Raw genomic sequence first — 22,021 nt, forward strand, 5'->3', positions numbered from 1 at the left:
CCGTCTCCCCTCCCCCACCGACCACCCTCCCCCTGCCCCCGCCTACCTCTGAAAACATGGGCAGTTTTTTGGCAAAGTCCACCACGCGGGTGATGGCTGGGGTAATGATTTTTGTAAACTCGCTGAACGCCTCCAGGTCGACCTTGTCCCCGTCAGGCATGGAGGCCATGGGTGATTGGCCAATGTCCTCGGGCTGTGGGGAAGGCCGGAACAGCCTGTCAGGGAGCCGGCCTGCCCAATGCACTACCTGGACCCCTGTCCCCAGACTCCTCTCTGCGTGAGCCTCCACTGCCCTCCACCCTGGAAGAGGGGAAGGGGCTCAGGGCTCCTCCTCTTGGGCCCCAGGCAGGCTGGGGGGAGAACAGCCTTGTGGCCAGGTCAGGGGAGAGGCGAGCGGGGGTGGGGTAAGAGAAGGAGCCGTTCGGCCAGGGCACAGAGCTGGTCAGCGAACCCAGGAGTCCTGGCACCCTCTCCCCCACGCCTTGGCTCTCCCATGGCACCAAGGGCCTGTGGCCAGGAGAGGGAGCCCTCTCAGCAGACGCACCCTGGCTGGCGTGGGAGGGGGCTGTGGGACACCCGCCTTCCCGCTCAGAGACGTGCCCTTCACACACCCACATGAGGCGGCATAACCCCTTGGCAGCTGGAGGGGCCGGTGGGTGAGGCAGGACCTGGGCATGGACGAGCTCTTTGGAGGGGGGCTGGGTTTTCTCCTGCTCGCTCCCTGGGGAACCCATCATTCTCCTGTGCTGCAGGTTCTGAGGTTAGCCTCTGCCCACCCCGCCTGCGCTCCAGCGAGACCCCTGGGCACTGCCCCGCAGCCAGTACCGGAGCCTGAGTGGAACTGGGCTCGTACTCCAGGGTGTTGATGGGGAGAGAACCCAGAAGTCCTAGCTCCCAGCCCCCACTCCCAAGCCACTAGACCCAGCCTAGGTCAGCAGAGTCGGGAGGGTGCCCCCATCTGGCAGCGCTTTTGGTGACACGTCTAAAATGAGTTTGCTGAGTCTCAGCCCAGTTCCCAACGGCTGCATCGTGAGACCTCCCCTCTAACCCGACTGACCCAAATCAGCTCCCTGGGCTCAGCAAAGGCTGAGTGGGGCATAGAGCCGGAGGGTCGCCCTGCCCCTATGATGGAGGATGGATGGGTCACAGGGGCCTCGCAGAGACAGAGGGAGAGGACGGGCTCAGGTTAGTGCTCTATGATCTGTCACCCACTTGGAGAGGACAATGTCACGCCCCAGATTTCTAATGGGCCCATCACCATGGTCTCTAGGCTCTGAGTCCAACGGAGAGGGACACCACTCCCACACCAGCAAGGGAGCAGGGTGGGTCCCACACACGGGCTGCACAGGCCACAGAGCACAGGGGTGGGATCAAAGTGTCCCCCACAAACTGCCAGCCCCTTGCAGCGGTGTGACGGCTCTGGGCACCAGGGAGGGCCATGTGCTTGAGCGGGCATTGCACAGTGGGCCAGGGCCCGTGAGCACGTGAACGTGCGTGTGCGTGACTGCGGCTTGCATGCCTGCGAGGGAGCATATGGGCAGGGCTTGCCCGTGGTGCAGGTGCAAGTCCGTGCTCCACGACCGTGGCTTGCCCCCAGGGTGCGGAGGCGGACAGGCAGGGCATGCGCGCTGCGGGCAGGGCGGGGCGAGGCGGGACAGGGCAGGATGCTCACCAGGAATTTCCGCTTCTGTTTCCAGTGGCTGCCCTGGGCGTTGGTGCTGCGATGCGCCTCCGTCACCACGTGGATCAGCTCCCACTCCTCGGCGCTGGGCTCCGGGCGGTGCTGCAGGGTCTTGATCATCTCCTCCTTGCGCCGCCGCTCCCGGTTCTCCTCGATCAGCTTCCGCTTGGCTACACGCTTGGAGTCATCCAGAACCACTGGGGGCAGCACGCAGAGAGGGCGGGAATACATGTCACTGTCTCACACTTGCAAGCCCACCCCTCCGGCGTTAACCCCTTGCTGCCCTTGCGGCTGCCCCCCCCCCCCCCGCTTGTGGCTGGAAGAGGGGGGCCAGCAATGGAGGTGGGTCTGGGGTCCCCCTCCCCGGCAGGCACCCGCCCTGGGGAAACGGCCCCCAGACAGGCCTGTAAGCAAGCACTGCAGTGGCTGCTCCAATACTGAGCGAGTGAGCCTGGCCATGCGCTGCCTCCCCCCGGCCCTTGGCCCCAGGACCCGCCAGTCGCTGGCTGCCCCCCTCCCCCCGCTTACAGTCCATGGCCATGCCCACGGCGATGCATTTCTTGAAGCGGCAGAGCTGGCACTGGTTGCGGGTGATCTTGTCGATGACACAGCTGCCATCGTACTTGCAGGAGTAGGTTGGGTGCAGGTTCTTCTGGATGGTCCGTCGGAAAAAACCCTGCAGGGAGCAGGATGGGTCCCGGTGAGAGACAGCCCTGAACCTATCCACCCACCCCCTGGAAAGGCAGGTGCAGGGGAGTCCCCATGCAGACCTACAGGTTCCCAAACAGGCTCAGGGCTGGTATTGTGGGGATGGCTCTCCCGGCACAGGGGTGCAGCCACCTCTGGGGTGCAGCATGGCAAGAGTTACGTGGCAGGTTAGAACAGGAAGTGACGGAGGAGCCTGTGACCTCCTCTAATGTCGCCACAGCTCCCCTGTCCCAGAGGGGAGAGTGCCCCAGTGAGCCTCCTGCAGCACCGCACCCCCTAGCTCAGTGATAGGAAGGCGCCCCCTACTGAGCCCCCCCACACTGAGACCAGGCTGAGCTCGAGAGGTCTCATGGCCTGGCTGTGCCCTAGACACCAGGCACCTGCCTTGCCGGTTTGGGGAGCCCACTGGCCCGCAGGTGGGGGGCGGCCGGGCCGCGTCTCACCTTGCAGCCCTCGCAGGTGATGCAGCGGTAGTGGTAGCCGGTCGCCTTGTCACCGCACACGACACATTGTTCATCTTTGTCCAGGTAACTAGGGATGTACCCTGGGGAGAAGGGAGCCCAGAGGTTACAGCCCTGTGGAGCCAGCGCTCGGGGGAGAGAGGGAGCCCCACGGCTTGCAGGAAGCGGGTGCTGTGGCAGGGGAGTCTCCTGGCCTGGGACAGCCCCAGGGGTGTCAGGGACCCAGGGCCTGTGCCTGCAGGCAGGTGCCCGGGGGGGCGGCACGTTCACTCAGCCAGACACCAGACGAGACTGTTCTGCTCCGGGCTGCAGCACACAGGCAGGGAAGGACGCGAGTGGGGCAGGGTGTCACAGAGAATCGGGGCGAGCGCCGAGCAGCAGGCAGAGCGAGGGCAGGCACGCCTAGGGTGCAGAGCAGAGGCAATGCAGGCGTGTCCACCGGGCTGCAGAGGAGCCAGCCAGCCCAAGCATGTTGCGCTCAGCAAGGCTGGGGACACAGAGAGAGATGCTCCCTGGGTTCGAGGGCACCTTGTTCTGCCAGGTGGGGATGCAAGCGGGCGGAAGGGGTCAGCTCAGGTGGCGCCAGGCTAGCGGTGCTGGGAGCAGCCAGGATCTTGCATGGAAAATGTTGGACTCTGCAACCCAGGAACTTGACTCAGGAAACACAGATGGGCACAGCGCCACCCTAAGCAGCCCGTGCCCTCCAATGCCGTCCTCTCCAGCAGTCCCTCCACACTCCCCCCACGCACCCTCCCACGCCCCACACCAGCCCCTCCTAGCTTCTAAAAGCATCCAGCCCTGCTCCCATCTGCCCGGGGAGCTCTGCCAGCCTTGTCCCTGGGACAGGCCCCCACATCACAGAGGTCGTGTTGTTTGCTGAGCCAGTGGGTTTATCTCTCACCCGCAGGGCCCCACTGTCCAGCCTGCTGGAGCCGATACCCTGAGCTGCTCCGGCCCAACCTCCCTGGGACTCGGAGCTGGGCCCGCCCCTGCATGCCAGGCCCTGACCTGACCCCGAGCCCCTCCCTAGGGTGCTGTAGGGATGGATCTCCTGGGGCAGGACCCTGCGTCCTCCTGGCCTGGACGCCGAGTGCCCTGGGAAGGGGGCACTAACCCGCCTGTGGTGCCCCCTCAGCCTAGGCCAGGGCCCAGTGATGACGCCAAGAAGAAAACAGCTGCAATGCCTGACCCATCAGTCGGGGCACAAGACAATGCCCTGGGGTGCCCGCAGCCTGTCCTGGGGGCAGGGGGATGGAACAGGCCCGGGGGACAGTGGGGAGGGGGAATGGTCAGGCCTGGCCCAGGGGGAATGGAACAGGCCCGGGGGGAGTGGGAAGGGGGAATGGACAGGCCTGGCCCGGGGGCTGTGGGGAGATGGGACAAACACTACCTGACATGCTGCTCTTCACCGAACATTGGCTGCTCTTTCTTTTGCGTTTCCCATCCAGCCACCTGCAGCAGAGCGAGAACAAGACCTGGTTAGTGGCTGCAGTGACGCCTCCCTCCAACGGGAGCTCCCCCAACAGGCAGGTCGCCCCTCCTGTCCCCATTGCACGGTTGGGCAAGCCGAGGCCCCCGGCAGCGACCCACAGGCCAGCCCCAGCTCAGGCGGCAGGTGCCAAGGGGCCGGCCAGGGGTGGCGACAGCCTGTTATCTGGGAGAGCAGGGGAGATAAGGGGGCTTGGGAGGGCCAGGGGGAGGCTCTGAGCGCCCCCCCCGCCCGCTTCCCTGCCCTGGGCCTCCTCCTCTCACCCACTGACTGACCTCCACCAGCCTTATAAGCCTGACACCACCCCGTCCCTCTAACCCCAACCCTGCGCCTCCCCAGCCCTGTATCTCCGACCCCATCCCTCCGACCCCTGACCCCATGGCCCTCTAATCCGGACCCCATCCCTCCCCACTATCTAATCCTGTCACTACCCCACCAGGCTTCTAACCTGATCCCGCTCCCCCCACCACTCCCAGCACAGTCTCACGCTCTCCACACCCTCAGAGTCTCAATGAACAGGAATCCAAGGGTTGGATTCAGATGTCCCAGGGCAGTGAGATCGGGGGGGGGGGGTGAAGTGGGGACAGGGGGCACGGAAGCTGGCCCCCCAGCAGCGGCACCCAACCTGGCCAGTTCAGGGCAGGGGGCGCTGATCCGCCGGCCAACTGCAGAGGGGACCCGCATGCCCTTCCTTCCCCAGGGCAGCCGAGCTCAGAGGAGTTTGCTGCAGGGACCCCCCAGGAACCCCAAGGCAGAAGCGACAGGAAAGTGGCCGTGCAAACCACAAGGTGGCGCTGTAACATGCCACAAAGGAAACAGCCCCCGGCTGGATCCAGAGCCTGAGCTGGGGGCAAGAGGGGGGGCTGGCAGAGCCCGGGGAGGGGTGGGGGATTTACCACCACACACGGGCAATGGCCAGTGCATCCCAACCACTGCCCACTCGGGCCTGCCCCTGGGGCTCTTCCAGCTCCCTGGGTCCAAGAGGGGCAATGGATTAGCACAGGGCAAGGGTCCCTTGCTGCCAGGCCTGGTAGACAGTGCAGGGGCACAGGGCAGGTGGCAGACAAGGCAGGCGGGCGCAGGGCAGGAGGGGAGACAGGGCGTAGGGGACAGGGCAAGTGCAGGGCAGGCCAGGGGGGCACAGGGCAGGAGGTGGGGGGGTTGGTGGCTGGTTTTTCACTCTCAGTTACATTCAAGGACAAAATGTCCTTTTGGCCCAGGCTGGCAGAGGCAGGTCGGCCAATTGGCAGCCAGAGGCCGGCAAGTCATTTTCATGTCACGATTCCATTGATGCGAATGTCTGGAAAAGATCAGCGGGGGGGGGGGGGGGAGGGCGTTTCCTGTGTGTAGGTCTGGCACTGCTGGGGGGGCAACGAGCCAGGGGCATCGGGGCTGGCACGACAAAGGGGCTGCGGGTCGGGCTCGAGGGGCACCGGCCCAGCTCTGCCCAGGGAGCCCAGGGCTGGCACAGCAGGGGGCTGCAGGTCGGGCTCGAGGGGCACTGGCAGAGCCATCGGGGAGGGAATGACGGGACAACAGGGCGGCTGTGCCAGGACCCCTGTGCAGAGCTGAAGGTCCAAGAAGCTGCCTCTCCCAGGCGCCGTTTCCTAGCCCTGAGCTCTGTCTGGCAATGCCTGGGAATGTCGGCTCCCTGTGTTAGAGGCTCCAGGGCCAGGCATTGGTCCCAGTGTCTGGAATTAGCCCCCCGGCCGTGGGATGAACAGCCCCGAGCTTGGCTGGGATGCCCCGTCCCTCCCCGACAGCCAGCTCCAAGCTGAGCATCCGGGAAGGAATTGGGGACCAGCCCCTGCACCTGCGCCGCACCATCTCAGTCCCACGCCCAGTGCTGCCCCCTGCACAGCCAGGCCGATGAGGAGAGTGGCTCCAGCAGCAGCAGCGTGGTCAGGGGGCTGGCGCCTGCAGGGTAAGTGCCCCCTCCACAGCTGGAGGGCTGGCTTCCCTGGGCAGGGCGAATGGTGCCGGGGCGGGGTGCCCGTGGTGGGCTCAGCATGTTTCTAGCCATTCCTGGCACCCTCCATTGGACCCTCCGCGTCAGAACTAAGGCAGCAAATACACTTGTTCTCCCTGTCCTTCCCGCAGACCCTACAATAACAACCCAGCGCGTGTGGCACTGTCCCCCGCAGCAACCCTACAATAACAAACGGGCGCGAGGCGCAGCCCAGGCCACAGACCCTCCAACAACATATGGGCAGGGGGGCACCGTCCCTTCCTGCAGACCCTACAATAACAAACAGGCACAAGGTGCAGCCCGGCCCACAGACCCTCCAACAACATATGGGCTGGGAGGCACCGCCCCTTCCTGCAGACCCTACAATAACAAATGGGGGGGAGCGCAGCCCTGCCCCAGACCCTCCAATAACAAACCAGTGCCAGGTCTGGGCTCTGCCAGTGGCCCCTGGCCGGGACATTTGTGCACCTGGCAGCCTGCGGCCGTTGCCCAAGCGCACAGAAGCTGAGAGTTGGAGATCGGGGAGCCCCCCCACCCCATGGGGCAGGCAGCCCACACCATACTAGACAACTCCTGGGAGCTCCACGCTGCCTGGCAGCCTGCCAGGGGGCAACTGCCTAAATTCGGCTAGTTAGCGAGGGCAGGACGCGCTATGCCCCGGCTGCAGCACAGAGCACGTGCAGCATGGAAAGAGCTCCCCGCAGAGCAAGGGGGGGCAGCACAGAGCCCCTCCCCAGCCAGGGGCCCAATCCTGCAGGGAGAGCAGCACAGAGCCCCCTCCCCAGCCCAGGGCCCGATCCTGCAGGGAGAGCAGCACCAGGGAAGGGGGCACACAGGCAGCGACCCCCGTGGGCTGCACCACAAAAGGGGATTCTCCTGCTCCGAGGCCTGGAGCTGCCCAGCGGATCCAAGGGTGACCCTGCCTTGGCCCAGCTCCCAGTGGGGGTGGGGGGTGGGAGGGAGCCAGGTGCTCTCCTGGGGAATCAGCCCCAGCCCTGCCTGGGCTCACACAGCTTGTTTATCAGCTGGGCACCGCCAGGGGCTGGGGCCCTCGTGGGGGCTGCTGGGTCATCAGGGGACAGAAGCCTTCAGGGTAACAGGCTTCCTCCTGCCCTGCCTGACATGGAGACTGCTCCCAGGGCAAACGGGGGCAAGCCGCTCCGTCAGCAAGGCAGGGAACCCAGGAGTCCTGGCTCCCAGTTCCCCCCCCTACTCTAACCACTAGACCCCACTCCCCTCTCAGAGCTAGAGAGAGAACCCAGGAGTCCTGGCTCTAACCACTGGACCCCACTCCCCTCCTGGAGCTGGGGACAGAAGCCAGGAGAGCTGTGGGGAGCCAGCACTAACCATGAGTCAGCACTGTCCCCGAGCACCCTGACTCCCTTGGTGGGGGAGCCAGCATGTGTCTGCACTGGCTCCAGCCCCCACCTCCCCTGCCCTGAGACACCCCCACAGCGGGCCAGGGCCTCCAGCCAACGCTCCCCTGACCTGTCCCAGGGCACCCCCAGCAGGGGGCGGCTCAGGTAAATGCCCCGGGGGCTGGGTTTCTGTGGAGTGACACTGCCACCCAGTGGCCAGGTGCACCAATCACAGGTGCGTATCTCTGGCCCACACACCCTGGGCTCTGCTCTTGGCCACAGATAGGGATGTGCGGGGTGTGACGAACTGGGACTGTTCCTAATGTTTGCTCTGAATACTGTGTTGGTGCCTCAGTGTCCCCTAGGCAGTTCTTAAGTATCTTGGTGGTGGGATAAGGGTGTGTGATTGCTACAGAGGAAGGGGCCAGTGCCCCTAACTGCCGGGCACTCTGCCTCCTAGCAACTGATGGCCTGGGCCCCTCCTCTGCAAAGGTGGCCGAGCTGAAAGGGTGGAGACAAAGGGATCAGCTGACCTCCTGGCCGGGAAAGGAGTGAGCAGAGAGGAGGGGCTGGAGGGAGGGTACGTAGCTGCCTGGGACAAGGAGTGAAGTGCAGACTAGGGGTCGGCTCACTGCACCGCAGAATGGACCCAGCCGAGGGTCGGTTTCGCTGTTATCTACAGAGCTTGGTTTAGACTCTGTTCCTGTCATCGAATAAACCTGTTTTGCTGGCTGAGAGTCACGTCTGACTGCTAAGTGGGGGTGCAGACCTGTGGCTCCCAGGACCCGCCTGGGTGGGTCGCTGTGGGAAGCACGGAGGGGCAGAGGATGCGAATCGCAAGGAGAGACCAGGAGGTGAAGACGTGTGAGCTCTTGCCGGAAAAGTCTGCTCCAGGGAGAGGAGGCTCCAAGTCCTGAGGCTAGTGGGAGCAGTTCAGAGATCGCCCGGGATCCGTGACACGGGAGACTCTTGAACGTTACTCACTCCTTGTGCCTCAGTTCCCCCTCTGTAGGGGGGCACCTGCCTCTGGGTAGGTGCTGGACGGGTAGCACAGTCTGGGAAGATTCATACTCGTGGTCTTCCACGCAAAGATTTTACAACTAGGGATCGCCGCCACCCCACACCCACCAAATGCAGCAGGCCTGGGTGCATCATGGCAACAGACACACGCAGCACTGACACAGCCGCTTGGGACAAGGAGACAGCAGAGATCATCTGAGCCAGTGCTTGCAGGCCACTGCACCCAAGCCATGGGGACAGGCAGGGCACCGGTGCCGGAAACCGGAGCGAGAGCTGTGCAAACAAGGGCAGCGCGCGGGCTGTCTGCTGCCTGCTGGCAAGAGAGACACGCTGCGCCCTGAACCCCAGCGGGCCCAGACGTGCAGCGCTGGAGATGGACCGTTCTCTGCCCCTCCTGCCCACGGCGGGTAGTGCAGGAAACAGGGACAGTTGCACTGACTCTTTTGCAGCACGTACGGGCAGAGCCATCTCACCAGGGTACGCGCCGTGCAAACCCATCTCTCATACCCACCCCCTGCGCCTGCCAGATTGCGTGGAGGGAGGGGCTGCTGACACAGAGCGCCCACGTGGGACCACACGTGAATTCAGATGTCCAGCCACAAGGGGACCAAGCAGGGAAGGAGGCGCACAGCCGGCCGGGACAGCCCCTCCCGAAGCGTCTGCCAACCCTCCCCAAGGGCTGAATCCTCCACCACCACCCAACAGGGGGCATGCAATCACAGGCATGAAAAGTCAGGGGTGGCAATCAGGATGAGTCAGCTCAGCGCCCACTGGGGCCCGCTGAACCTGGGACATCAGCTCAGCAGCTCAGGCGAAGGAGAATCCATCAGCCAGTGACAGAAGTAGGCTGTTGTCCTCTTAGAAGATGAACCATAGGAACTTGCCTAGGCAGGGCAGTCACGCTGCCTTGGACAGAGAGAGGAGCGGCTGGGAGGGTGCAGGAAGGGGTGTGACACGGGCTCCCAGCTCTACCGGTTTCCTCTGGTCCGACAGGCATCCAGGGTGCTGGCTTCTGTTCCATTCACCGCAATTCACCAGGAGCGCTCACGTAGAGAACCAAGGTGGCTCCGCCCAGGTGCTAAGCACCGGGCGCCACGGCAGATGGGGCACCGGGGTGTCTATGGCACTCCCCATGGCGGCCCAGCTCAGCGCCGCCGGCGAAGACCATCCCAGGGGATGGTGTGCCGATCCACAAGAGAGACCTACAAAACACAACGGCTTGAATGGGCGCGGGATCAATTCGGCAGAGAGCAGGGACTAACTCCCTCCAGAGGTGGTGGAAGAAGCCCTGTACCAAGCTGTGCCAGGCTCAAAGCACCCACTTCCCTCCCCATTGTGGGACTCAGCTGCCCGGAAGGGCCCCTAAGCGGGAGCCCAGGCTCTGTACTCCCCCCAGCCACGATGAGGGGCAGAGCTTTGTGTGCCACGGGGGGACGGGGAGGGGAAGAGGCTGGTCTGCTCTGTGAAGGAGGGAGCCATGGGGTGCATGTGATGGGTCCCTCAGCCCACTGCAAATCCTGTCCCAGGCAATGCCTACCCCCCCCAGCTATCAAATGCCCTGAGGCAGACAAAGGGGGGTACAGGTAGACAGACAGACAGACACAGGGGAGGGCGTTGCTGGAACCCGCAGGACGCTCAGCCTGGCCCTGGCGCAGAGCCTCCAGGCAACACCATTACCCCCACCCTCCCAGCCAGGAACCCGCCTCTTCTCTTCCCTGGGACAGCACTGATGGGTACGCAGAGGTAACCAGCGTGAAAAAGAAATGCCTCGGGAGGTGCAGCCAAGGCAAGCACAGGGTGGCCTCTCCCGTGCAACCCCGAGCCCACTCAACACAGCCCTGCCCAGTCTTCCCGCCTCGGCACCCCGCCTCGGGCAACAAACATAAGGATTTTTGCAGACTGCCTGGCACGGGGCCAAGCTAAGCAGACGCATCAAAGGGCAGCGGAGAAGCGGGGTCCCAGCAGGGCCCCCCGAGGAAGGAAATGCCGAGAGGTGGGGGCAGGCAAGCCATGTCCTCGGCTGACTCCCGGCAGGGTCTCGGCTCAGTGCGTGACGGCTGGGCACACAGCGCACACAGGGGAACAATCGCGCTCCGGGGTCAGCTGAGGACAAGAGTCTGGCGCTCCCGGCTTCCCGGCAGACCCAGCGGAGGCCTGGGCGGAGGGGGCTTGAGATGGCAAGTGGCGGGGCCTGCCGGACATCGGGGCTCATGCAGAATTGTGGGGGTGAGGGGAGAGGCTTTGGCTTGGCACATCTGTCGAGCGCAGGAGTCTGCAGGTCAGGGGTGTGCACAAGAGTTTGCACTAGCATGCGTGGAGCTTATGGACTTATGGACTGGCACGCCCGTGTGTGCCACCAAGGTCGGCTTTAGGAAGTGCGGGGCCCAATTCAAACAGTTTTGGCGAGGCCCGTGCAGGGATGACTTAAAAAAAAAAATGTAAAAAAATACGGGCTTGTACTCACAGGCAGTGCTCCGAGTCTTCGGCGGCACTTCGGCGGCGGGTCCTTCACTCACTTCAGGTCTTCGGCGGCACAGAAGGACCCACCACCGAAATGCCACCCAAGATCCAGAGCAAGAGAAGGAGCCGCCGCAGAAGTGCCGCTGAAAACCCGGAGCACTGCCAGGTGAGTAAAAATTAAAAAGGCGCCTCTAGCCAGGGAAGGGATTCTCACTGGGCACGGGGCCCGCTTAGGCGTGGGGCCTGATTCGGGGGAATTGGTGGAATAGGCCTAAAGCTGGCCCTGTGAGTCACGCTGCGCACGAGGGGGCAGGCCTGTACCTGGCAGAACACAGCTCTGTGCAGAGGTGTGCAAGGGGGCAGCCTCGTGCGAGAGCAGGCACAAACGTGTCCCAGGAGGCGGGGGGAGGAAAACATGTCCCGAGAGCCGAGGGTGGGGGCATGCACACTTGTCCTGAGTGCTGGGGGTCACAGGTGTCTGGGGAGCATGCACCAGTCACAAGCACCACTGCTAGAGTGCGACAGCACCTTTGCCTTCTGGCCTGTGAGACGCGGCCCTGATCTGCCCCCATTCCCAAAAGCACCGGGCACCCCAGAACAGTTCCGACTGTTACAGCCATGGCGGGAGGCCACGAGGCAGGGGAGCACGGGGGGCCTGGGCATGAGGGATTAGGAGAGGTGGGAGCACCGTGCAGCTCCCAAGAGCCGCTGAAGATGCTCGGCCTTCAGGCTCCTGCACCAGGCAGCCACGGGGCAGATCGGGGGACACGGCTGGAATGTGGAGACTCCAGGCCACAGGCTCCAATCCGGGTCTGATGGCCCCAGAGTCGTTCCCAGCCCCGGAGCTGTTCAGCACCACACTCGTCCTGCTGGCCCCGCCTTGGCTGGTTCCCCGTCCCGCCCTCACTGATGACCCAGCCCAGCGTCCCGCTGCACTCAGGGGCCTTGTCTCCCTCCAACAGGAAGACAGAAACCTGTGAGAAAAATCACAGGAGAGAGGTCCTCCCCCTCCCCCAAAGCAGGGGGATGCCCTGCCCTGGGCTTGTGGGCTGGAGCCAAGCAGGACGGGCACAGACAGGAAGGGGGGTGAGAGCAGCTGTGCCAAGGCACCACTCGCTTCCCACAGTGCCCAGAGCCTCAGGTAACAGGGGGGAAACTAAGGCATGGAGGGGAAGGGACTGGCAGAGGCAGTACAAGAACCCAGGGATCCTGGCTCCTAACCCCCCTCCCCACCCGCCCCACCTTTCTAGACCCTGAGCCCCCACTCGCCTTCCAGAACCAGGAGCAGAACCCAGGAGTCCTGATAGGCGCCCGCTCTAGCCACTAGTCCGTGGTGCCTCTCAGGGCTATGGCAGGCGCAGCTTTGAGTGGCGGGGGAAATCCCTTGCAACAAAGCACACCCCCCCCCATGCCTTGCCTTACTGTGCTGCAAGGGCTTATGGGTGATATGCAAATGAAGCTCCTGCCCCAGAGACTTGGGGGCTATGGGGGGAGGAGGGCACCAGCTCTGGACAGTGCCAGGCCCACCTGTGGCCCAGCACCTCCCCGGCAGGCAGGCGGATCCCTACAGCGGGTGCTCCCCAGGGCACCAGCGGGTGGGATGAGCCAAGGACACTCTTGGGGATTCCCTGGGTGCCAGCCAAGGCCAGTCATGCTCTTGGCCCCAGCACGGAGCAGAGCGGTGCGTCTCCATGGCTGATGGGCTCCCATGCCCGGCAGTGCGGGGAGGGGGTGGGACGGCTTTCCCAGCCAGAGAGAAGCAAGGGGGGCTGGGGACAGGGTCCCAGAGCCAGAAACTTCCTGCTCTCACTCCTGGCAAGTGCCCCAGGGCTGCGAGTGAGTGAGCAAGTTAAAGCATCAACCTGGGAGCCAGGACGCCTAGGTTCTATCCCCAGCTCTGTCACCAGCCTGGTGCGTGACCTCAGGGCAGACCCTTCCCCTTGCTGTGCCTCAGTTTCCCCATCTGTACTCTGGGGTGCTGACATGACAGTGAGCGAAGGGCAATGAACACAGGAGTGGAATGGAGTTTTTTTTTGGAGGGGAGCACACAGACAAGCAAGTGTGTGTCAGTGTCTGTGCACACACGAGTGTGCAACCAGGTATGTGAATGTGCCTGGCTGTTTTCAGCCAGCATCCGCCTCTGCCCCACCAGCTCTGGGTATGCAGCCCTGCTCTGCAGCTAAGAGAACTGCATCTGGTTCTTACAGGAACAGGGGCTGGCAGGTGAGGCGTGCAGCCCCACAGCTCCCTGCCAGCCCATGCCCCCCAAGAGCCCAGAGCTGAGTATGGGCCTGGCAGAACACCCCAGTGCCCGCCGACAGCCAGCGCCTATGGGTGTGCCGAGCTCTGGGAGGATCCCTGCAGTGGGTGCAACGACATTAAGCCCCCTACCCGCCCCGGCCAGGAGAGCAGGGACAGGTGGTGGATCAGCTCCACACACCACCCTGCCCTGGCGGTCCAGAGAACAGCCTGTCGTGTGCCAGGGCTCGGCCCTGCTCCCGCAGTGCTGCACTGTGAGACACTGCCCAGCTCCCGGGATTCCCCAAGCCTGGACAGAGCTGAGAGCAGAGGCGGCAGGCACTGGGCTGCAGAGGTGGCAAGGCCCCACGGCTGGAGTCTGGGGCTGCTGGCCAGAGGAGGAATGGACTTGGGGTTCAAGGACACCACCTGTTTCTGCCCCGCCATCAGCCTGGGGCAGCCAAGAGCCCACATATGGGGGAGACTGGGACCTGGCCAGGCACTGAAAAGGGACGAACAAACCAGGCCTTCTCTGGCAACCTTGGACCCCCAGATCCCAGCACTCCTGGCCTGCTGTGCGGCCCACTACGCAGATAGGGAAACTGAGGCACTGAGCAGCAGCCATGTGCTCTGGCTCACAAAGAGCCATAAATGAAACCCCAAGAGTCCTGACTTCCAGGCCCCTCCCAGAGCTGGGATAGGACGCGGAGTCCCAACCGCAAGCTCTAACCGTCACACCACACTGCCAGCGCACGCTCTGTACGGAGCACAGCATGGCCCTGGCTAGCCCTGGGCCCAGGGTGCCCATCTAAGAGGCCTCCCTTCTCAGCAGCACCCGCATCATGTCTGGGCAAGCAGGACTCACACACCAGGGCCAGGGGCTGGCGCGATGCAGGAACAAAAATGCTCTCCAGAGGCCTGTTGCACTGAGTCCTGGGCAGCGCTGGGTACGAGCCCCTGCCTCGCCTGGAGCCAGGAGCGGCGCCAGGCTTTTTGGCGCCCTAAGCGCAGGGCTGGCTTGCCGGTCCCGCAGCTCCAGTGGACCTGCCGCAGGCATCCCTACGGACGGTCCGCTGGTCCCGCAGCTGCGGTGGACCTGCCACAGGCGTCCCTGCGGGCGGTCCGCTGGTCCTGCGGCTCCAGTGGATCTGCCACAGGTGTCCCTGCAGACGGTCTGCTGGTCCCGCGGCTCCGGTGGACCTGCCACAGGTGTCCCTGCGGGCGGTCTGCTGGTCCCGCAGCTGNCCTGCCACAGGTGTCCCTGCGGGCGGTCTGCTGGTCCCGCAGCTGCGGTGGACCTGCCACAGGTGTCCCTGCAGACGGTCTGCTGGTCCCGCAGCTCCGGTGGACCTGCCACAGGTGTCCCTGCGGACGGTCCGCTGGTCCTGCAGCTCCGGTGGACCTGCCACAGGTGTCCCTGCGGACGGTCCGCTGGTCCTGTGGCTCTGGTGGACCTGCTGCAGGCATGCCTGCAGATGCTCCACCGGAGCCGCAGGACCAGCAGACCCTCCACAGGCACCCCTGTGGGAGGTCCACCGAAGCAGTCTGCTGCCCTCCCAAATCCTGGTGCCCTAGGCGACCGCCTAGGTCGCCTAAATGGAAGCGCCGTCCCTGCCTGGAGCCAATGCTGCCCAGGCTTCTGCGTGCCCAGACCCTGTTACGGGGTCTCAGGGTTCCAGCCCTGCACCCCTCTTCCTGGGACCCCACAGTGACTTTTATCCAGCCAGTAAAACAGAAGGTTTATTGGACAACAGGAACACAGGTTACAGCAGAGCTTGCAGGCACAGTCAGGACCCCTCCACTGAGTCCTTCTGGGGGTTCAGGGTGCTTGGATCCCAGCTAGGATCCCCTGAATTCCGCCCATAGCCCCAAACCCAAACTGTCCTGCCTTTCCTCCTCCGGCCGAATCCTTTTTTCTCTTCCCCTAAGCCCAGGTGCCCCCCCTCCCCCCTGCGGGTCGGGTTACAGCTTGAGCACCTGTCCATCACCTAAAGACATCCCCTGCTTTCCCGTTCCCCACACAGACAGCCCCTACTCCATCACAGACCCTGCGGGCACAGAGGCACTTGCAGGGCACAATCCATCTCCATGGTGCTGCTGGAGGCCCCTGGGGCAAGCCCAGGCCAGAGCCTGCCACTTTGCCAAGCTCAGCGCCCAGAGAGAAGGCAGGGGCTGGGCCACACAGGGAGTCAGCTTTCGCTGGGACCCAGGAGTCCGAGTCAGACTCCTCCCCCGCTGACACAGCAGGGTTTGGAATGGGGAGAAAGGTCCTTGTCACACTTCTCCTTTTCCCCTACCCTCACTTCCTTGCAGGGGAAGACGCTGCTGAGCAGCTGGGGGGGAGGAGGGGGCTGCATCCCTGGAAGGTGGCAGCACTGCGTGGGGGGCAGCAGGGCTCCTGGGGTCTAGACCGAGCACTCTCCCCCTCCACCCCCGGCCCCATGGGACTCTGACCTGCACAGGCCTCTGCGCTCCCAGGCGTCGCGAGATGACTCCGAAGAAACGAAGAGTGTCCCCACACCACGCAGGCTAGGGCCTGCCCCAGCTGCCCTCCCAACCCAGGCTAAAAGTGGGTGGGCCACAGGGCAGAGCCCCTCCCCCCAGCACCACTTGCAGGTCACCATTAAGCTCTCTGCCATCTACAGTAGGGCTCTCAAACCAAAGGGCTTCCCTGCCACATAGGCACTGCTCCCCGCCAGCTCAAATGCAACTACCTCTGGGGTGGAGCAAAGCAGCCAGGCAACAGCCACACAGCAACACCGTACAGCAGCAGTTTAGGACAGGAGGTGAAGAGGAAACCTTCCCCAACTCAGAGCTTCAGATCCTCGCACCCGGCACCTGAAGGGCTGAGCACAATATAACCCCTCACAAAGCCATTGCTAAGGCCAGCGGGGAGCAGGGGGCTGGGCCACCTGCGGGAAACCCTGCCACCCTGATCTGCCCCCCAGCCATGGAGGCTGGTGGAGCAGCTGACACAGACCCCAGCTTTGTTATTGCATCTCCCGGGGCGACTAATCCCTGCACCTGTGGCCAGGCCGGAGGGTTTCCAGCCCCTGACCACAGGACCGCGCCGCCCCTCACTCCCCAGGCACATGCCCTGCCTGGCCCGGGCACAGAGCCCAGCTCCACAGCCGGAAGGGCCCCGCAGAGCCGCCCCGGGTGGGATCAGACAGGGCCGGGACACCAGCGGGGGGACCCAGACCATCAAAGAAGACACTAAAGGGTGGAAAAGCTCGCGGGGCGACGGGAACTGCATGAGGCAGAGTAGGGAGAGATGGGCAGCCCCTCCACAGCACACCCCCACTCCCTCCAGCCTGGCAACCCCCACCCCCAGTCCCTCCACCTCACGCCCCTGGCCCACCCAGCCTGGTAACCCCCAGTCCCTCCACCTCACGCCCCCAGCCCATCTAATCTGGTTAACCCCCATCCCCACCCCCAGCCATGTCACCTCACGCCCCTGGCTCATCCAGCCTGGTGACCCCCACCCCTCAGTCCCTCCACCTCACACCCCACCCCCAGTCCCTGTGCTGATTCAGCCCATGGGCCCGTCGCCCCGTCTCAAGTCAGACACATCTGTTCCCTGGCCCCAACCTCCTGCCTGTGCCATGGCCCCTGGGGGAAGGTGCCCCTGCACAGCCGAAGACGCAGCCTGGGGCACCAGGAAGGGCCCCCTCCATGCAGCCCAGTGGAGACCCAGCAGCGAGAGCCAGTGACCTCGGCACAAAGCATCCCCTGCCCTCGGGGCCATGGGGTCAAGATGAGCTTGATGGGCCTCAGCCCAGACGCAGCTCCAGACAGACCCGGGTCACAGCCCCTGGAGCAGGGGGCAGGTCTCATGCAGGGAGGGGGCTAGCAGGGTGCCATGGGAGACCCCTGCAATGGACCCAGCCCAGGCCAGGCCCGGCTCAGCATTGGCCCATTCCAAAGGTGGGACCCCTGAGGGGTGCCAGGCCCCTGCACCAGGGGTTGCTCTCTGCAGACTCTGGGGCTCCCTGGCTGGTAACGGTGCCCCAGTCCTAGCCTGGAGCCGAGGGCCCAGCGAATGAGCCCAGAGCAGGCCTGGCCTGGTGCTGGGGGGGGTGTCTGTTGCTGCGCAGGTGACGCAACCCAGCCAAGTGGTTATGAAATGCTAGGCGCTAACCTGGGTGCAGGGGAGCAGGGGCCTCTGCTGGGGATGGGGCAGGCCCAGGCTCTCTGCAAGCAGGGCCCAGCACCTGGCGTGGGGGCTGGGGCCAGCCTATGGCTCTGTGGGGTGATACAGAGAGTCCCCCACAGCCTGGCATGACAGAGCAGCCAGCCCCCTTCCTGGGCAGCACACGGCACCCTCTGCCGGCCAGAGGCAGCCCGTGGCCCTGCGGCCCCTTAATGCCCGGCAGGGAGCCGGGCCGGTGATGGGGGCTGTGGGCCCTATGCCCCGCAGGAGCTGCCACTTGCCGCCTGCTCAGAAGGGACCCCCGGCTCCCCTATCCATGCACTCCATGGGCCCTCAGCAGGCCCCAATCCCAGCTGCTTCCAAGGGGAGCTCAGCCACCCCCCAACATATCCTCCCCCCCACCTCACTGAGACACCCCGCCCCCCCTGGCTCCATTGCCCCAGGTGCTCAGAGGGGGAAGGAGTGGCCCAGCCAGGCGAGGCCAGGCCGGGGGGAGCCCCACACCCAACAGCCGCGGCCAGGGCGTGCTGGGGAACATTCCACTCCCCAGGCGAGCCGGGTCGGCAGCGTTTCCATAGCATCCTCCATGACAGCGCCCGCCTCGGGGCGCCAGGCCCGCTGCCACGGTGGGGTCTCTGCCCCACCCCCGCCCTCCAGCCATCTGGCTCCCAGAGGCGCGTCGGCGTCTCACCCCGGGGTGTGCGTTTCCCAGAGCAGGGACGGGGCATGCCCACTCCCAGCATCCTGCCCCATTGGGGGGGGGGGGTCATAATCCATACCCTGTTGGGTTCCAGACACCAGAATGGAGCCAGGCATGGAGGGATTCCCTGAGGGGAACAGGGCTGAGATCCCACCAAACTCACCACACACGTGGGCCCCTGCGCAGGAACCAAGTCCCCAGGGCCCATTCCCACGAGCACCACATTGCCCTTTAAATCCAGCTGCCGGTCCCAGGGCCACCACCAGCCATGGGGTTATCTGTGCAGCGACTACGCGGCCCGGGACAGAACCCCGTCCCCAAAGGGCTGGGGTGCAAGGAGCGACTCCACAGGCGGGCAGGCAGCAGCAGCAGGTCTTTATCCTAGATGCAGACCAGCCACTAGAGGGTGACCTGACACACATCACCAGCCCAGCGCCCCCCAGGGGACAGACGCCAACAGCACTTGGCCATTTGGGGAAGGTAACAGAAAGTGACTCACAGTTGTAGGTGACACCGGGGGGGGGGGGGGGGCGGGGACAGGGCGTGGCTGCTTCACGCCTCTCCTCTTCCTCTACTTCGATCCCTCCTGCAAAGAAGGCGTGACAGCAAGGTCAAGAGAGAGAGCAGGGCTGTGACGGGAACTATTCCCATGCACCGGGGTGAGGTTCAGGGGCCAATCCCCATGCCCGCTGCTCTGCCCAGGGCACAGGTGCAGAGTGGCCGTCCTCCCCGGGGCTTCGATCAGCCCCTCTCTTAGCTGTCCCTGACTGGGGAAGAGCTGGGAGCCCAGCGGCTGGCTAACCCCCCTGCAGAGCCCCGCTGGGCTCTGGGGGACTGCTTGGGGGGCAGGGGTTGATGAGGAAGCCAGGCCTCTCTCACCTCCTTTGCTTTTCCTCTCGCCCCGCCAGCTGTGGGGGTGGCTTTGGGCAACATGCCCAGCATGCTCCAGGAGCCCCCCTGATGGGCACCTGCTCCTCGCCCCCCTGCCTGCAAGCTGGCGCCCGCCCACTCGCCCCCACCCGCGCAAGGTGTGGAAAAGCCCTGGCATGCTTTGGGCATCTCCCATCCTGCCCTAGCGCCGCACCCAGTCCGAGGGAGGCCCCAGCATTCCCCGCTGCAGAGAAACCCACCCCAGGGTGCCCACCTCTCGGCGGATGGCTGGGCTCACCAGCGGCCTCTGCTGAAAGCTGCTGCCTCGGTGCAAGGACAGCCAGGAAAGTAGGTCAAGTTTGTCTTGGCCAAGGGAGAGAGTCCGTGTGCAGACTTATAACATGGCAATCACTGCCCTACCAGGGGAGGGCCAGCCTGGGGGGCAGGGAGAGGGGCCTCATTTCTGAGCTTTAGCATCCCCCCTTCTCTAAAATCACCAGCCCAAGATGGAGCAGTGGGGGATGGCCCTGGCGAGACAAAGGCAGAGAGCTCCCTAGATGCTGCTGGGAGAGGCGCTGGGCCCCTCGAGTCAGAGCTAGCCCCAGTGTGGCACTGCACTAGGGGGCACTGGGCTGCAGGGAGGGGGGTACGGGGGTGCTGGGCTGCAGGGAGGGGGGCAGGGGGTGCTCTCCCCACTGCACGGGGCTGTCTCTCAGCTGGGATCACCACAGCGGTCCCTACTGACAGATCAGAGGGGCTCTCCCCTGAGAGGCAGGGTGCAAACCCTGGCGTCCGGGCCCATTTCCAGCTTGGGAGATTCCCAGCTGCCTCCCTCAACCCCGCCCTGCCATCACAGCTCCCGTGCTACCCCCTTGGTGTTGGCTGTGGGTGCCCCGCCCCAGAGCAGGCTGCATGGTGCGGCAGGAGAAGCTGAGCTCTCTGAAGTGGCTGTGGCTGGTTGGCACGGAGCCCGTGGGCGGAGGATGCATTGGGGGGGGAGAGAGATCCCATCACCCCACCGCCGCCTGCCCCGCCCAGGCTCCATCGCTCTCACGTCTCCCCCCCATCGCCCTTGCCCCAGAGGGGTCACTGGCACCTGCAGGGCAGGGCAGAGCCACAGACAGGTGATGCCAAAAACCCTTATGGAACAGGGCTGTGCCACAGGCTCCTATAGAATTCCATTTCCATAGGCCCCTATAGCGCTTCAGAGAGACCCCCGGGACAGAGGGAATTCTACAGGGGCAGGACCAAACCCCCGTGGCAGGAGGGGTTCATCCTGGGATGTTCTCTAGGGCCCTGCCAGTGACACGGCCCCAGCGTCCCCCGCCCCGCGTCAGGGAAAGTGAGGCAGACGGAGGGGGTCACAAAGAGGGTGACCAAGGGAACCCAGGCATCCTGATGCCCAGGCCAGTACTCTGACCCTAAGTCTAACTCCAATATGGCCCTAGGTAAAGTAAGACCTGGCTCGTGCCTGGGTGGGTTCAGACCCTGCCATGGGTCCCAGCCGCAAAGCTTGGGGCACTAGCGGGTATGGGGGGTGTCCATGCCCAGCTAGAAATGCCCTCCCCCTCCAATCCCCTGGGCTGCCACATGGACCCCTTCCATCGGCACAGGAAATGCCAACTCATCACTCCCAATCTAAGCCCTCAGCCCTGTCCCCCCTATCCAAGCTGCCAGCCCCTGGTGCCACCAGGCCACCTGCCAGCAGCATCACACTGCGCCAGACTCTGGAGCCTGCCGCACTCCCCACTCACTGAAGAGCGGGAGACGCTGGAGGCTGCTGGGTGAATCACCAAGACCAGCTCCCAGCCGGGCAGGAACGGGGCAGGTCGGGGCTGCGGGGCAGCGGCAGGGCTGTCTGGGAGCCAGGACTCCTGGGTTCTACAAGGGCAAAGGTTTTCCCTTCTTCCCAGCGACTGGGGCCTTTCCCAAACCACACCCTGTCTGCTGTAACCACTACACTACATCTTCTCTTACACCACCTGTCTTGCAACCCTGCAAATCGTCCCCGATCCCAGGAAACTCCCGCAGGGCTCCCTACTGCCCCCCCCCCCCCTCTCTCAGCAGGGTCTCCACTTGAATGGCACTCGGTGCAGGCCCTCAATGCAATACCTGCAACTGGGGGATTATTTGGCGGTTTGCAGTCCCCACACCTCACAGGAGAAGTCCCGGGGCTGGCGCGTCCCCAGACTCTCCCCCCAGCAGCCCGCAGCTTCCGGCATTGCACAATCGGGCCGAGTCAGTCACTGGCACGTCCCACCCCAGACACTGAGCAGAACAACCTTCCCCAGCCGGGCCCATGCCGATCCCCTACAAACACACAGCCTGTGCAGATCCCTCCCCATACTGCCCTGCGCTCCCCCCTGCCAGGATCCCCCCCCATCGCCCCCGCATGCACTCTCCATCTCACTCCCAGCCCGGCCCTGGGGCACAACCTGGGCCCACTTCTCTCCCTGCCACCAGCACCAACACAGACTCGCCCAGGACCTCATCCCGCGCATGGGGCTGGGTTGCCCGCCAGCGGCTCTGCCCTCCCAGTGCCAGGCTCTCCAGGGAGCCACACGTCCCGCTGAGCCCATGGGCAGAGAGCAGCCCGGCTCCTGGCACTGAGCACCGCGGCAGGCGTGAGGGGGAGACAGGGTGGGCAGGGCCAGAGTGGGAGAGGCTCCGAGGGTGTGTGGGCAGGGGCAGGGCCGAGCGCGTGCAAGGCAGACGGTGCCAATTCACTCTCCATGGACGCGTCTCCCCCGACCCTGTGTTTACACAGACACGGCGCTTTGCAGAGCTGTGTGGTGTGGGCGGTTAGAGCCGGGCGTGGGGGCAGGGAGCCAGGGCTCCTAGGTTCTATCCCTGCCTCTGCTCCTGCCCCTCTATGAATCCTCAGGGGCAAGCGCTGCCCCAGTGGGCCAGCGAA

General features: G+C 64.6%; 1 protein-coding gene across 1 annotated transcript in view; it reads right to left on the reverse strand.

The window, feature by feature from the left end:
• The window catches only part of THRA (thyroid hormone receptor alpha), a 12,704-nt gene extending 8,198 nt beyond the window's left edge, over positions 1 to 4,506 (reverse strand). Inside the window, exons 1-5 of the mRNA XM_075059807.1 lie at positions 4,241 to 4,506; positions 2,833 to 2,933; positions 2,210 to 2,357; positions 1,673 to 1,878; positions 23 to 193 (exon numbers count right to left, since the gene is read on the reverse strand). Of these exons, the coding sequence (XP_074915908.1) occupies positions 23 to 193; positions 1,673 to 1,878; positions 2,210 to 2,357; positions 2,833 to 2,933; positions 4,241 to 4,400 (786 nt within the window). The 5' untranslated portion in view covers positions 4,401 to 4,506. The remainder of the gene's footprint in view (positions 1 to 22; positions 194 to 1,672; positions 1,879 to 2,209; positions 2,358 to 2,832; positions 2,934 to 4,240) is intronic.
• Between the last annotated feature and the right edge of the window lie 17,515 nt (positions 4,507 to 22,021).

This window comes from Chelonoidis abingdonii, chromosome 21 (assembly GCF_003597395.2).
Source record: "Chelonoidis abingdonii isolate Lonesome George chromosome 21, CheloAbing_2.0, whole genome shotgun sequence".
NCBI classification, from domain to species: domain Eukaryota; kingdom Metazoa; phylum Chordata; order Testudines; family Testudinidae; genus Chelonoidis; species Chelonoidis abingdonii.